General features: G+C 52.4%; 1 protein-coding gene across 1 annotated transcript; it reads right to left on the reverse strand.

Annotated features, from left to right (window-relative positions):
• Nucleotides 1–302: 302 nt before the first annotated feature.
• Nucleotides 303–10,343, reverse strand: LOC101934446 (probable G-protein coupled receptor 152). The gene is made up of 2 exons (XM_008178509.4): nucleotides 10,090–10,343; nucleotides 303–3,640 (listed from the first exon to the last, which is right to left on the reverse strand). The coding sequence occupies exon 2, from the start codon at nucleotides 3,591–3,593 to the stop codon at nucleotides 2,637–2,639; it is 957 nt and encodes a 318-aa protein (XP_008176731.2). The 5' UTR covers nucleotides 3,594–3,640; nucleotides 10,090–10,343; the 3' UTR covers nucleotides 303–2,636.
• Between the last annotated feature and the right edge of the window lie 5,725 nt (nucleotides 10,344–16,068).

Below are 16,068 nucleotides of genomic sequence, written 5' to 3' on the forward strand. Positions count from 1 at the left end.
AGTTCAGGGGAGCCACAGGGAGGTGAGGATGGATCCTGTCATCTCAGATACCTATGGGGGGCTGGGCCTGACTGCTGTGAACCCCCCCACACCCCAGGGACTGAGGAGATGGAGCATCCCCTTCTGGGCTCCCTCTGTCAAACCAGGGCGGGAGTGTGTAATGGGGACTGGTTGGCTCCGGGAACCAGGGAATGGGACCCGGGGCTTTTCCCCTCCAGGGGACACTGGCTCCAATCCAGATACACGGCTCACCACACCCCTTTGCGGAGGTCCTCAAAGAAGCACAGGACACGCTCTCCAGGAACACATTTAATAAAACCAAAAAGAGGACAAGCGACATCACACGAACACATGCGTAAGACGGGGAAGGGTGCTGAGTGCGCGGGACGTACGGCCACAGGTCTGTCTCAGCACCCATCGTGGAGCCTGGGCCAACAGGGGGCAGACCTGCTGTGGGCTGTCAGACACAGGATGTCCCTCTCACGACTGGTGTGTGATCCCACCTCCCTGGGGGTGACAGTAGCTTTAACGCTACCCGGACTGGCACAGCAGCCTTATTGCAGAGCAAAACCTTGCTAGCATATGGGGTGCAGCAGGTGGCCAAGCAGCATCTGTACTGGTCACTCCAAGCCACAAATCCACTGGTGCTGGACATGACAGCACAGCAAATGCAATGGACGATCCCAGTCTCCTTGCAGCCCAGGAGGACACACACAGATGGGGTGCCCACCCTAGCCTGGCACCGCTGGGTAAAAGGAGCCCTGAGATGGGGCCGTAAAACTGCAGCAACTGTGACTGTATGAGGCGACTGGTGGCCTGTGGGATGCAGGGGGCAGAATGCGGCCCCAAGGAGGGGAGTGGAATCGGACTGCGGGGAGCTGTTGTGACTCAGACCCGTTCTGCATGGTGCTCTGCTCTTGCTGGGGTGCCTGGGCCTTAGCTACAGCTTGCTGGGCCTGCTCCACCTGTGCTAACAGAGCATGGGGCAGGTTTCAGAGGGGCAGCCGTGTTAGTCTGTCTCAGCAAAAACAGCGAAGAGTCCTTGTGGCACCTTAGAGACTAACAAATTTATTTGGGCATAAGCTTTTGTGGGCTAAAACCCACTGCATCAGATGCATGGAGTGAAAAATACAGTAAGCAGAATATTTATTATAGCACATGAAAAGATGGGAGTTGCCTTACCAAGTGGGGGGTCAATGTTAACGAGCCAATTCAATTAAGGTGGAAGTGGCCTATTCTCAACAGTTGACAAGAAGGGGTGAATACCAAGGCTAGGGTTACCATACGTCCAGATTTTTCCAGACATGTCCAACTTTTTGGGCCTCAAATCCCCGTCTGGGAGGAAATCCCAAAAAGCCGGACATGTCCAGGAAAATAGGGAGGGAGGGGCTGGCGGTGCTTGGCTGGGGGCCGGGAGCCGGGGCCGGGGCCAGCAGTGCGGGGCTGGGGGTGCTCGGCCGGGGCCGGCAGAGCGGGGCTGGGGGTGCTCGGCCGGGGCCGGCAGAGCGGGGCTGGGGGTGCGGGGCTGGGGGACCCCTTCTCCCCTTGATCCCCCATGCCCCTACCTGCGGTCACTCACCTGGGAGCCCCTGGGCTGACATGAGCTCAGCGCATATCCAGGGCACCTCTCTTACCCCACCCGCCTGGTGGGGGCAAAGATGGCTCTGAGTCCCTAGCAGGAAGTGCTGGCAGGCAGCCAGGCCCACACACTGCTGGGGGAAACTGGGGGGGAGCTCTGTGTGTGTGCGTGGAAGGTCAGAATTAAAGAACCACATGCCCAAGGGGTCAGAATTAAAGCTGTGGGGTGTGGCCCTCTTTGGGCTGGCCTGCCCCCATTGTGTGGTAGGGGGGAGTAGTACCCACCCCTGGTGGGTGTGGGAAGGTGAAGATCCCCAGGACAGTCCCATGGCCTTAATTCTGACCCTTCGGGTGTGTGGTTCTGATGCAGCCCCCCCACAACATACACTTGGGCTGCAGCTTCTGTGTCATAGTCATGTGTGCTAAGAGGAGACTGGGCCTGCTTTCTGCAGGCCAGAACAGTCAGGCTGCAGGGGCTCAGGGGGACAGAGTTAGGGGGGCACCTGTATCCTCAGCGCTGGGAATCTGGCTGTAGTGTGCAGAACAGCCACGGTATTAAAACACAGTGACCTTGGAGCCACACCTAAAGGCAAGATTGCCAAGCACAAATAGGCCCAAAGGGGCAGAGTCCCCTTCATCGCAGTGTCTCCTGGCACCTGTGGGTTGGCAGCTGCAGCCACGTCAGTGTTTACATTGCCTTGCCTAGGGCCTGGTGTTCCCGGGCCATTGACCTGCATGGAGCTAGGCCTGGTTTGCATCTGCTGAGGATCTGTCCCCGCTGGAGCTTGCCTAGGCTGAGGAAATGGGGCAAACTGGGCCTTGGCACTGGTGTAACTTCTCCTGGTAGCTTCCTGGATCTGGTTATGCCTGACCAAGCCCCACCTTGCACCCATTTACACAAGGCTTAGCACTAGTGAACCTACAATCGTGCACAGACCCGCCTCCTTGTGGCCAGGCCCAGTCAGGGGAGCCAGTGGCCATTCGACTGGTGACTGGAGCTGGGCCAGAGCAGGGGCTGGGCCACGAAGGGAGAGGAGAGCAGGGTCTTGCTGGCAGGGCTAGGCTGAGAAGGACGTGCTGGGCGTGTCCCCAGGGCTTTTCCCTTGCTCCTCGGTGAGGGCTGTGGCAAGGGAGGAGGTCGTGTGGCGACCGCAGCCCGTGCAGATGTTGGAGCCGAAGAAGATGTAGATGAGAGGGTTGATGCTGCTGTTGAGGTTGATCAGGTAGCCAAAGTAGACCATGAAGGGGAAGATGCGATAGTTGAACTCCTTGTGCTGCCAGGAGACCAGAAAGAGCAGCTGGATGATCTGGAAGGGGAGGTTGAGCAGCACATAGGCTGACAGGGTGGCGGCCACGATGCGGTAGAACTGGCTGGGGGGCCGGGTGTGGCGCCGGAAGGTGCGGGACAAGGTGGCGGCATGGGTGGTCACCATGACGATGAAGGGGAAGAGTCCCTCCAGCAGCACCTCCAGCAGGCGCAGGGGCCACTCATATTTGCCCCGGTTGTTAGAGCAGACGAGCACCCCGTCTGGTTCCCGGACGACGTTGGCAAAGATGAAGCCTTTGATGCTGAGCAGGGCGGCCACCAGCCAGGCGCCCAGGCAGATGTAGCTGGAGAGCCACAGGGGGCGGTGGCAGCGGTACCAGAGGGGCAGCAGCACCAGCAGGCAGCGGTCCACGCTGAGGGCGGCCAGCAGGAAGAGGCTGCAGTGGTAGCTCAAGTCGTAGAGGACGTGGCGCAGGCGGCACATGGGGGTGCCCAGCACCCAGTTGTCGTCCAGCAGGGTCTCCATGATCTGCATGACTGAGGTGGAGAGGAAGAGGAAGTCAGAGGTGGCCAGGCTTAGGATGAAGACGGAGAGGCCCCGGCGCCGCAGCCGCCACCCTGTTAGCCAGATGATGAAGGCATTGGCGGGCAGCCCGATGCCCAGCGTGCCGATTAGGAAGGCTGCTCGCCATGATGCTGGAATAAAGGGTTCCGTCTGGTTGGCGTGCGAGGTGTTAACCGGCTCCATCCACCGCTCCCAGCAGTCTCAGTGGGGGCAGCGCCAGGCGGGCCAACCTGCGAATGGAAGGGACATGGAAGGAATCAGGACAGGTCTTCTCTCCCAACCATTGCCCCTAGGACATGGGCACTGCCAGCTTCATCTCCTGCAGGGGAAGCGTTGTCCAGTGGCTAGAGAACCAGGTGGAGACCTAGTTCTACCACTGGCCTGGGCCACCTTAAGCAAATAACTTCCCCCTGGTGCCTTAGTTTCCCTTCCTCACTCTGAGTCTATATACCTTGACAGCTCTTTGCAGGAGGGCCTGTCTATCGCAGGCTCTCCAAGTGCTAGGAATAGTGATCACACCCTTGTCTCCGTGGGAATTTTCCCCAACTCACTGTCAGGGAGAGGCTGGCACATGTCCTGAGAAGGGAGGTGTTGGGGGTGGGGAAGATCAGGACTCCTGGGTCCTATTCCCAGCTGCTTCGATGCAGCCAGCTGCTCCTGTCATGGATCCTGTGTAGCTTTGGCACCATAGGGGTTTCCATCCAACAGTGCCACCCTTTTCGCTCTGATGTCTGTGGGATTAGCCGGTTTGTCAGCCCCTTTGGGGCACCTACAGGGTGGCAGTTAGGATTAGGAATGAATGTTTAACTTGTCAGTGGCATTGTGCTAGCACCCCAGCTGAGATCTGCACCCCAGTGAACCAGGCACTGTGCAGAGGGACAGTCCTTGCCCTTAAAAACTCTCAATCTAAACAACAACCCATAGAGAGACAGTTTGAGAGGGGAAACTAAGGCACAGAGAGGTGGGAAACGACTTACTCGAGATCACCCACTGATTTGGTGGCAGAGATGGGTCCCTGAATCCTGATTCACTGGGCCCCATTGTCACCCCACAACCCTCTCGTTATGTTACTCAAATAGCCATGTTGTCTCAAAACACTCCCTGGCCAGCAGAGGTCACTCCGTCCTAGGGACATGGACCTGTCTGGAGGGATCCAGCCATTGCAGCCTAGCTTATTTTGGCTGGGAGCCGATGTGAAAAGATTCCAGCTGCATCACAGTTGCCTGACTGTACAGCCAAACAGATCCCTGCAAATGCATCACCCTAGCCTCCACGGGATACGTCCCCCTGGGGATCCCAGAGACATGCCCACACATATGGGCCATGCTCCCGTAGGACGACGGCACTGTGAATGGGTCCTGTGGAACTCCCTGCCACTGGACATATGGAACCCTGGACCTCACTGTGTGCTGAGCCTAGTTTGGAGACTCAAATTTTCCTCAGTGCCTCCTTCCACGCTCAGACAGATTCATGCCCGCCTGCCAGGCAGCACATCGAGGTATTTCTCCCCAAGGCAGTGACAGATCTGTCTAATCTGAGCCCCTCAGAGGCCTTGTATCCCAGCAGTGGGGGAGACCCCACTGGAGCTCTCTAGCTCTCAGGTGAGGGAGGGGAAGAAGCGGAGCAGCGGCGCATTCAGGGGAGCAGGCAGAGCGGAGGTTAGCTAGGGTGGGGGGGGCACAGGAAGTAACGGGGGTGGTAGAGGAACCGCTCCCCGCTCCAGCTTACCTCTGCTCCACCACCGCCACCTCTCCCGAGCGCCCGCCGCTCGGCTTCTCCTTCCTCCCTCCCTCCCAGCCTTGCTGCGCGAAATAGCGGTTTCGTGTGCGGCAAGCCTGGGAGGGAGGGGGGAGAAGTGGAGCGGCGGCGCGTTCAGGGGAGCAGGCGGAGCGGAGGTGAGCTAGGGTGGGGGGGCGCAGGAAGTAACGGGGGATAGAGGAACCACTCCCCGCTCCAGCTCACCTCCGCCACCTCCCCTGAGCGCCCCGCCGCCCGGCTTCTCCTCCGTCCTAGCCTTGCTGCGCAAAACAGCTGTTTCGCGCACGGCAAGCCTGGGAGGGAGGGGGGAGAAGTGGAGCGGTGGCAGTGTGCTCAGGGGAGCAAGTGGAGGCAGAGCGGAGGTGAGCTGGGGCGGTGAGCTGGGGCGGCGGGGGCACTTTTTCTCCATGCCCTGGAGTCGGCGCCTTTGATGGCCGGCGCCAGAATGCCGCCCCTAGCAATGTGCTGCCCCAAGCACCTGCTTGTTTTGCTGGTGCCTGGAGCCGGCCCTGGGTGAGGCAGACTAATCTGTGCTGGTCGTGGCCTCGCCCCATTGCTTCTGCTATCAGCTAAGATTCCCCGTCCCTTGGTCGGACCAGAATGTGCCTCATGAGTCGAGCCTTGGCAGGCTGCCCCTGATGAGCTGCCTGGAAGCAACAGGGCTTAGGACAATGGGGAGGGGAAGAGGGGTCTGTTAGGGGGAAGAACTCCCGGATCCTGGGGAGAGGGTGGGTTATTTGCCATGGAGTTCTGGGCCTGATGTGTGGGAAGATCCTAGGCTGTGTCACCAGGGTGTGGGGAGAGGGTGTCGAACTGAATGATTACAGCACCCCCTTTTGCCTTTCCAATCTATGGATCCATGAGACCATGGGGGCCCAGAGCCTGCAGCCTCATGGGGTGTCTGTCCCCTCCTCACCCCACGCCAAGAACAGCCCCTCCACTCCACTGCCACAGACACCAGTCGTCACATAGAAATGCCAGCGGGTGTGACCCTGGCAGGCCAGATGCCAGCTCTTGCTGCAGGGGTTAACTAAGAACTGACAACCTCGCAGCTGGAGCCCAGATCAGGTCACACCTCTATGGTAGTTTTGCTCAAAACAGGGATTAGTTTTACAAGAATATATTTAGTGTTTAGACTCTGTGAAATGCTTGTGAGTCGCTGCCTACATTCATCTCACTTGCCATGGCGGCACTCCATGCTATAGGGAAAGATGTAAGTTTTACTTAATAGCTTTGAAAATGTTTGGTCCGAGCCTGTGAACTCAGACCTGGGAATTGTCCTCACACCTCCCCCCGCCTCTCCAGATGCGGAAACACGGAACCTCGCAATACAAACGATTAGTTAATGGCCCTGTCAGACCTGGGAAATGCTATGTGCCAGGAAGCTGGTCATGTGGGCTTGGAAGCTGAATGGAGGAAATTAAGCCACAGGAACATTTTCCATCTTTTTTTTTGGCTGTTTGAACTCTGAAGCCAGAGATCCCCTGGGCTGCCTCCTGGATCTGCCCTGAAAGACCCTTTGAAATGACTTGACAACTCTGTCACTCTTAGGATTTAATGGTAACTCATTGGTGTGTACATGTTTGTGTAACCCTTCTGCCAGGCGGAGCCAGCAGCAACAAGGGCTGGGGTCAGTATCTAGGGGTTCGTTTTCAACAATACAACAGAAAACCACCTCGAGCCCCCACTCAGTGACCTGGGACAATTATACACTGCCCCCAGGGCATGTCTAAAAGCCAATACTTCCTCTCTCACAAGCACAGAGTCTGAGGGTACATCCAGACTACCCGCCGATTCGGCAGGTAGTAATCGATCTATCAGGGATCAATATATCATGTCTCATATAGACGCGATATATCGATCCCCAAACACACTCCCGTCGACTCCAGAACTCCACCAGGGTGAGCGGCAGTAACAGAGTTGACAGGGGAGTCGCAGCCGTTGATCCCGTACCGTGAAAACAGGAGGTAAGTTTAAATAAGATACGTCAACTTCAACTACACTATTCCAGCTGAAATTGCATATTTTACATCAACCCCCCCCCAGTGTAGATCAGCCCTGAGCATAACAAAAATTTTTAGCTCTCAATAATTTCAGCAATGTTTTCAGTGCACAATACTCCTATAATAAAGTCACTGTCCCAAAACAGACCTAATACTTAAACCAAAATATCAGTGATTTCCCCTGTGCAATATCTAACAAGTCTGTCCAAACAAACCCTACATTAACTCTTTTTCTACACCATATTACACATACCAAAACCCATCTTCTACCAATTCATTGAGCTTTGTAACCCATGTCCCTTGCCTAGCAAGTACCATTCACTTGAGGGTGAGTCCCTCCATCAGGATATGCCAGGTACAGTTCTGCTGCCCTTGGTTCACACAACAAGAATAACAACCCTTTATTACTCCTGCCCCAATAACAAGGAGACTGAGGATCCAACACCAGCCAGAAGTGATCATTTGGGGAAGCAAACCCATCATGCTGAGCGCCAAGGCAGGGTGGGTGTGTCCATGCAAACGAGATCAGCTTCTGAAGTCTTTTTCCACAGCTCACCACTAGATGTCAGGGGAGAGCTCATTCAAACTCTGCTTACATCTGCTTTGCTTTAACCTGTAAATAACTCTCTTATTTCTCTTTCCTAGTTGATAAATCCTTATAAATGTTTATTGCAGGGCATTACCTGTGGTGTAAGATCTACGGTACCAATTCATCTGGGGTAAGTGACCGGTCTCTTGGAACTGGGAGCAACCTGTGATTTTTGGTGTAAGTGACCATTTATCACTAAGTCCAGTTTGTCTGGGTGGCAACATAGAGTGGAGAGTCTATCTTGAGGGACTGTCTGTGACGCCGAGGGAACATGGGTACAGTGATCCAGGAGATTACGTTTGGAAGTTGGTTGGTGAAATCTAATGATAGACACTCCACCAATTTGGGGTGTCTGCCCTGTGTTTGACAGCCTGCCCTGAGGTTGGCACTCACAGACTCATGAGCCATTCCAGACAGCGTGATGGGGGCAGCTGGGCTTTGTGGCTGATGCACTGGGGTGGGACCCAGGAGATCTGGCTTCATAAAATATTAGAATAATAGAATATCAGGGTTGGATGGGACCTCAGAAGGCCATCTAGTCCAACCCTCTGCTCAAAGCATGCCTGCCTCTCCCACAGGCAACCATACAGAATGATGAGCCATCCTTTGTTTAGTTAAACCATGAGTTCTTTGGGGCAGGGACTGTCTCTCACCCTGTGCAGCCCCTGGCACAGTGGGGCCCTGATCTGAGATCTGCTCTATGTGTGCCAGGATGTCCAGTATCAGGGCTGCTCTAACTAGCTCCCAGCTGGACAGCACAGAGTGGCTATGACCCACTCCCTCCTTCCCACTGCGGGGCAGCATAGACCTGCTGTCATAACTATAAAGGGAAGGTTAACAGCCCCCCTGTGTACAGTACTATAAAATCCCTCCTGGCCAGAGACTCCAAAGTCCTTTTACCTGCAAAGGGTTAAGAAGCTCAGGTAACCTGGCGGACACCTGACCCAAAGGACCAATAAGGGGACATGATACTTTCAAATCTTGGTGGGGGGAAGGCTTTTGTTTGTGCTCTTTGTTTTGGTGGTTGTTCGCTCTTGGGACTAAGAGTGACCAGACATCCATCCAGGCTCTCCAAATCTTTCTGAACAAGTCTCTCATATTTCAAACTTGTAAGTAAACAGCCAGGCAAGGCGTGTTAGTTTTATCTTTGTTTTCTCAACTTGTAAATGTACCTTTTTGCTAGAGTGTTTATCTCTGTTTGCTGTAACTTTGAACCTAAGGCTAGAGGGGATTCCTCTGGGCTCTTTAAGTTTGATTACCCTGTAAAGTTAGTTTCCATCCTGATTTTACAGAGATGATTTTTACCTTTTTCTTTAATTAAAAGCCTTCTTTTTAAGAACCTGATTGATTTTTCCTTGTTTTTAGATCCAAGGGGGTTGGATCTTGATCCACCAGGAGTTGGTGGGAGAAAGGAGGGGGATGCTTAATTTCTCCTTGTTTTAAGATCCAAGGGGTTTGGATCTGTATTCACCAGGGGATTGGTGAAGAGTCTCTCAAGGCTACCCAGGGAAGGAAATTAGCACTTTGGGAGTGGTGGCAGCGGACCAGATCTAAGCTGGTAGTTAAGCTTAGAAGTTTCATGCAGGCCCCCACATTTGTACCCTAAAGTTCAGAGTGGGGAAGCAGCCTTGACACCTGCCAATCAGGGACTGTTGGCCCAGTGAGGAGGTACCCAGGGTATGGAGAACAGAGAGACCTAGCCACTAACAGTGAGCGAGCAGTGGTATTAGGAGTGGGGGGAGGGTGTGGTCGGGACTCCTGGGTCCTATCCCCAGCTCTGCTGCTGATGGGCCAGATGAGCACTGTGCATCAGTTTCCTCCTCTGGAGAGCTGGGGCTGCCCTGCCCCAATGCTGAGTGAGGTCCCTGTGGGTGGGAGGACGGCAGCAGGAGGAGGCACAAGCTCCTGGGTGGAGAGGTGCCAAAGGGCGGCTTGCAGGGGTTCCCCATCTCGGGATGGGGGCTTCCTGAGCCAGAGCAGGAGGGGTTGGGATGGAGCTTCCACTCCTGCCCTCCCACATTTCACTCTCGCTCCATCCAGCCACTGTCCCTTTCTCTCGGTCTGCGGCTGGGTCCACTCTCCCCACACCTGCTCTCATCCATCCGTCCCTGAGATGGAGACCATGGGCAGGGCCACCTGGGCATCAGTCACATGCTCCCAGGTCATAGCCAGCCCGTCAGAGCAGGACCAAACTGCAGAGCCAGCCAGGCAGGGTCCAGTGTCAGCTAATTAGTGCCATTCATGAAGTGTTAGTCTCAATCTCCCCCTGCAACCGCCACCAAAAGGCTGGGAGGTCACCCACGGGAAGGGGGGATAAAGTAGGACCTACCTGAAGTATCTGCAGTGAGAGTCAGGCAGGGGTTAGGATGGAGCGAGCTCCCGCCTGGTGTCCAATCGCTGCCAATCTGGAGAAGGATGAAAGCCAGCAGGAGCAGGACGCTGATTTATATCGGTGGCAAGGGAGGAAGCAGCACGGGAGGGGTGGGGGTGGAGGCACATGGTGTGAACCAGTGGGGAGGGGAGGCAGATATCATTTAACTGGCGGCAGTCCAGCTAGCGCTTGCCGCAGCCCACGTCCAGGCCCCACCCCAAAGCCTCAGGTCCCTTGGGCCCAGTCGGGTTGGGAAGAGCTGATGTCCGGCCTGGGATTCTGCCCTTACCTGTCCAGTTAGCTTCACCCATGGCTGCAGACTCCGTCAAGTGAAAGCCCAAGGATGGCCCCTGTGGACAGGGACAAGGCACCTGCCAGCCCGGGGTGGGGAATTCACGGGGTTAGGAGTGCATGTAATCAGGGACAGGCTGTTGGGACCAAGTGCCTTGGCTGGGAGAGCTGGGGAATAAGATCGGTTAAGAGGCAGTGTGGCCTAGTGGGTAGAGCACTGGACTGGGAGCCAGGAGATCTGCTCTGCCCATGGCCTACTGGGTAACTAGGATCAAATCACTTCCCAGCCCTGCACCTCAGTTTCCTCTCCCACCCTATTTCTGGCTGGTCTGCTTAGACTGTAAGCTCTTTGGGGCAGTGGCTGTCTCACAGGATGGCTGTACAGCACCCAGCACAGGGAAGCAGGAGATGGGATGGGACTGATCTCAGATGGGTCCTGGAGGTGCTGCCGGTCTGCCGCCTGCTCCTCTCCTCTCCTCTTCTCTGGGGGTCCTGAGGGAAGTGAGTTAAGATTTGCCGCCCTGCTCTATCCGTATCACGCTGCAGGCATGTAGTTAAACAAAACTCCTGACCAGCGAGACTGGGAAACCACGGCTGCAAACGCTGCCCGGCTACAAAGCCTTGGGCAAAATCAGGGCAGGAGGTTTTGATCAGCTACCAGGTGTTGGCTCCAGGTGATCAGTGCGGGGTTAAACAAAGGAGCTGGCCCTGGCCTGGGGAGCACGCTGATCTGAGCTGCAGGCTGAGAGCAGAGGGAGAAAAGGAGGAGAAAAAACATGTGTTGCTCAGGAACCAGTGATGGAGAGAGGCAGGTTGAGATGGGGTCATTTTGCAGAGGAAAATGTGGGTTTGGGTTAAAGGAAGAGGGAGCATTTCTGAGAATCAGATCTGGGGGGTGGGGGAGGAGCAGGTGGGTTTGTTAACTGAGCAATCAAAGGGCAGCTCAGCCCACAGGATCCTCGATTAGTGCCTGTTAGAAACCGCCACTGCAGGTTGGGGGAGAGCAGTGCAATGAGACCAGGTTTGTCCCAGAGTTTGCTCCACCCCCCTGTATTTGGGGCCTTGCTGGGTTATTTCCAACTGCATTTCCTTGGTGCAGTCCTGTTTATTTACTGAATTCTCCCACACAGTCCTGTGCCCCTGCAAGAACAGGAACAATCAGCAGCTGACTGTTTCCTTGCTCAGAAATCCCGAAGCCTGAATCTCCAGCCAGTCCTGTGCCCCAAGGAGCTCAGCTCCTCACGGCCATGCTCACAACTCCCGCCCTTCCTGTCTGCTGCCTTTTGCCTTGTAGCCTATAGGATTAACCCGCTTGCTTGCATACATATATATTTTCTTATAGTTTAAGTATATGGTTTATTGTGATACGTTTATAGATTTATATTAAAGTAAGTTCGGCTGTAATTCAAGGGACCTACAGGCCATATCCTGTATGTTGAGCTAAGGCAAAGTTAGCATATCTATGTCTGGGACCTTTCACCCAGATAGCAAAGTCAACACACACACATGTCTGGGACCTTTCACCTAGATAAATAGATAATGGTAGAATGGCATGGGGGGGTTCCAAGTCTGTACCCTCAAACTTAACATGTACACCACAAGGAAAGAACCGAAAGAACCGGGAAACTAAAATAACATGTGTGTATATTCTAATGTCATTAATATGTATGTACATGTCATCAATACGTAGAAGCATACTAGCCTATGGAGTAAGTGTACCCTAACCTTTTTGTGGGTAAGAAATGAAGTTTGTGCATAAAAGGAGGGTTCAAATACCTGTGCCCTATAAAAGAGGGCCTTACGAGAGAGGCTCTACTTGTTTTTGTTAGAACTTTCTAAGTTCCAAGGGGCTAGGCAAAGCTTAGTTTCCCTAAGATTTTGTTCTTAGTTTTGTTTATTAGGTTTTAATTTTAAGTTTAAGTTAGTTAAGTAAACTCTAAGTTAGCTTTGATAGTTCTTAGCTCTAGCTTCTTCTAAGCTTTGCACCTCTCACTCAAGAATTAAGGAACCTGACCCTCCAGAGGAGAGGCTGGCCCTGTATCTCTCACCACCAGGTTATCAAGAAAGGGTCTGAGTATATTAATCAAAGCTTTGTAGCATATAATACCATATGTATCTTTTAAATAGCAGTAATACAATTGTAACTTTGTAACTCTGATTATTTTATCATTTAGTTACTATGTCATTTATCTTAATGAAAAGTCTTTAAGGCTATATCTGTCTCAGTGTGAGCGTCCTGTCATGCCTCCGAGGGTCCTTTGTAAATTCTGTGAAGCCTGATTCAGGACAAGAACCTTATTATCTTCTGATCAAACTGATTGGCGAGCTTAAAACCCATACTATCCAAATTAATATTATTAACCTCCTAATCAGGCAAGAGACTGGTGAGGCAGCCAGGAGACTCAAGGAGTGTGTGACAGGGATTTTCAGGGATTCCAGGCAGGTCTAGATTCCCTGAGAATCTCACCTGAGGCATTAGTAAAGAGTTAGCATTAGAGAGCAAGATTGTGTGTTTTACTCACTCACTCTTAAGAAGACAGGAACCTGATTTCTTGTGACTTCTTGGCAGTGTTCCCACTATTTCCTGTTATGTACTGTGGTTTGACTTAGAATTTTAGCTTAGAGGTTTTAAATTTAATCTTACAAGATAAAGATTAATAGTGTTATTATTTAAAGTGATACACGGGTTTAAGGGACTTTGTTAAAGGTTGAAGTTATAACGAATGGTACCGATGAGATATTAGCAGTAGCATCAGGCCCGATGACCCACACTAGTGGTGGTGTGGGACTTGATTGATCTATGTATTCATTGCCACCAAGAGGGTGCAGTAACTCAGAACTTGTACAGTTTGAGCTACCTTATTTCAGTCCCCTCAACTCTCCCAGGCTGCACCTCTGATCCACCTGCCTCAGTTTCCCCCGGTTGTTTGGCAGGTCCTGACAGAGGAAAGAGACCTCTTGAACAGCTCACTCCATCCTAACCCCTGCCTGGCTCGTGCTGCAGACACTTCAGGTAGGACCTACTTTATCCCCCAGATACAGGAAGCAGGAGAGGAAGCATGTTGCTGGCAGAAGTGAGTAGATGCCAGCTTAAAATCGCTGGACGGCTATAAATCAGACCATGGTCGGCTGTTGGAAAGAATCAAAAAGTTGGAAAAGATAGAAGATGTGTTAGAGGAAGACAAAGAATCGGTTCCCATCCCTATTGGCATGGTGGAACCAATGGAAATAGAGAAACCTGCAGGGCCAATTACTAGAAGTAGGGCAAAAAAGTTAGTTCAGACTAAGGTTATGTCTACACTACGAAATTAGGTCCATTTAATAGAGGTTGATTTTTTAGAAATTGATTTGATAGAGTCGATTGTGTGTGTCCCCACTAAGCATATTAAGTCGGCAGTGTGCGTCCACAGTACCAAGGCTAGCGTTGACTTTCGGAGCGTTGCACTGTGGTAGCTATCTCACAGTTCCCGCAGTCTCCACCGCCCATTGGAATTCTGGGTTGAGCTCCCAATGCCTGATGGGGAAAAACATTGTCAAGGGTGGTTCTGGGTACTCTTGGTCAGGCCCCCGTCCTTCCCTCCCTCCGTGAAAGCAATGGCAAAAAATCGTTTCTCGCCTTTTTTCCTGGGTTACCAGTGCAGATGACATACCACAGCAAGCATGGAGCCCGCTCAGCTCACTGTCACCGTACCTCTCCTGGGTGCTACTGGCAGACGCGGTACTGCAGTGCTACACAGCAGCATCCTCTTGCCTTGCCTTGCCGATGGCAGACAGTGTAATACGACTGCTAGCCATCGTCGTCGTCGTCCCGTTGGTGCTGCTGGCCGACCTCGGTTAGGTTGGTTGGGGCATCTGGGCAGACATGGGTGCTCCTGGCTGGCCTCGGTGAGGTCGGTCGGGGGCGCCTGGACAAAAATGGGAATGACTCCAGGTCATTCTCTTCTTTAAGTTTTGTCTAATGGAGATTCAGTCCTGCCTGGAATATCAAATCAATTGGAGGCTTCTCATAGACTTTAAGGTCAGAAGGGACCATTATGATCATCTAGTCTGACCTCCCGCATGATGCAGGCCACAAAGCCGTCCCAACCCCTTTCCCTTGACTCTGCTGTTGAAGTCCCCAAATCCTGTGGTTTAGAGACTTCAAGTAGCAGAGAATCCTCCAGCTAGCGACCCCTGCCCCATGCTGCGGAGGAAGGCGAAAAACCTCCAGAGCCTCTGCCAATCTACCCTGGAGGAAAATTCCTTCCCGACCCCAAATATGGCGATCAGCTGAACCCCGAGCATGTAGGCAAGATTCTCCAGCCAGACCCCATCGGCCATTGATACTATTTACCAGCGATGGCACGCTGTTCATTTGACTAATATCATGTTATCCCATTAAACCATTCCCTCCATAAACTTATCTAGCTTAATCTTAAAGCCAGACAGGTCCTTCGCCCCCACCGTTTCCCTCGGAAGGCTGTTCCAATATTTCACCCCTCTGACGGTTAGAAACCTTCGTCTAATTTCAAGCCTAAACTTCCCCACGGCCAGTTTATATCCATTCGTTCTCGTGTCCACATTAGTACTGAGCTGAAATAATTCCTCTCCCTCCCTGGTATTTATTCCTCTGATATATTTAAAGAGAGCAATCATATCCCCCCTCAGCCTTCTTTTGGTTAGGCTAAACAACCCAAGCTCCTCGAGTCTCCTTTCATACGAGAGGTTTTCCATTCTTCTGATCATCCTAGTGGCCCTTCTCTGTACCCGTTCCAGTTTGAGTTCATCTTTTTTAAACATGGGAGACCAGAACTGCACACAGTACTCCAAATGAGGTCTCACCAGTGCCTTGTACAACGGAAGCAGCACCTCCTTATCCCTACTAGATATACCTCGCTTAATGCATCCCAAGACCGCATTGGCTTTTTTCACCGCTACGTCACATTGCTGACTCAGTCATCCTGCGGTCTACCAGGACTCCGAGGTCTTTCTCCTCCTCTGTTACTTCCAACCGATGCGTCCCCAGCTTGTAACTAAAATTCTTGTTAGTCATCCCTAAATGCATCACCTTACACTTTCACTATTAAATTTCATCCTATTTCTGTTACTCCAATTTACAAGGTCATTCAAGTCTCCCTGCAGAATATTCCGATCCTCCTCCGAATTGGCAATACCTCCCAACTTTGTGTCATCCGCAAACTTTATCAGCCCACTCCTACAATTGGTTCTGAGGTCAGTAATAAATAGATTAAATAAAATCGGACCCAAAACCGAACCTTGAGGAACTCCACTGGTGACCTCCCTCCAACCTGACAGTTCACCTTTCAGTATAACCAGTTCCTTATCCACCTCTGGATTTTCATATCAATCCCCATCATTTCCAATTTAACCAATAATTGCTTGTGCGGTACCGTATCAAACGCTTTACTGAAATCGAGGTATATTAGGTCCACCGCATTTCCCTTATCTAATAAGTCTGTTACTTTCTCAAAGAAGGAGACCAGATTGGTTTGGCACGATCTGCCTTTGGTGAAACCATGTTGTAATTTGTCGCAATTGCCATTGACCTCAAGGTCCTTAACTACTTTCTCCTTCAAAATTTTCTCCAGGACCTTGCACACTACAGATGTTAAACTGACAGGCCTGTAGTTACCCGGGTCACTTTTT

The sequence above is a fragment of the Chrysemys picta genome, chromosome 4, assembly GCF_011386835.1.
Source record: "Chrysemys picta bellii isolate R12L10 chromosome 4, ASM1138683v2, whole genome shotgun sequence".
Classification (NCBI taxonomy): Eukaryota; Metazoa; Chordata; order Testudines; family Emydidae; genus Chrysemys; species Chrysemys picta.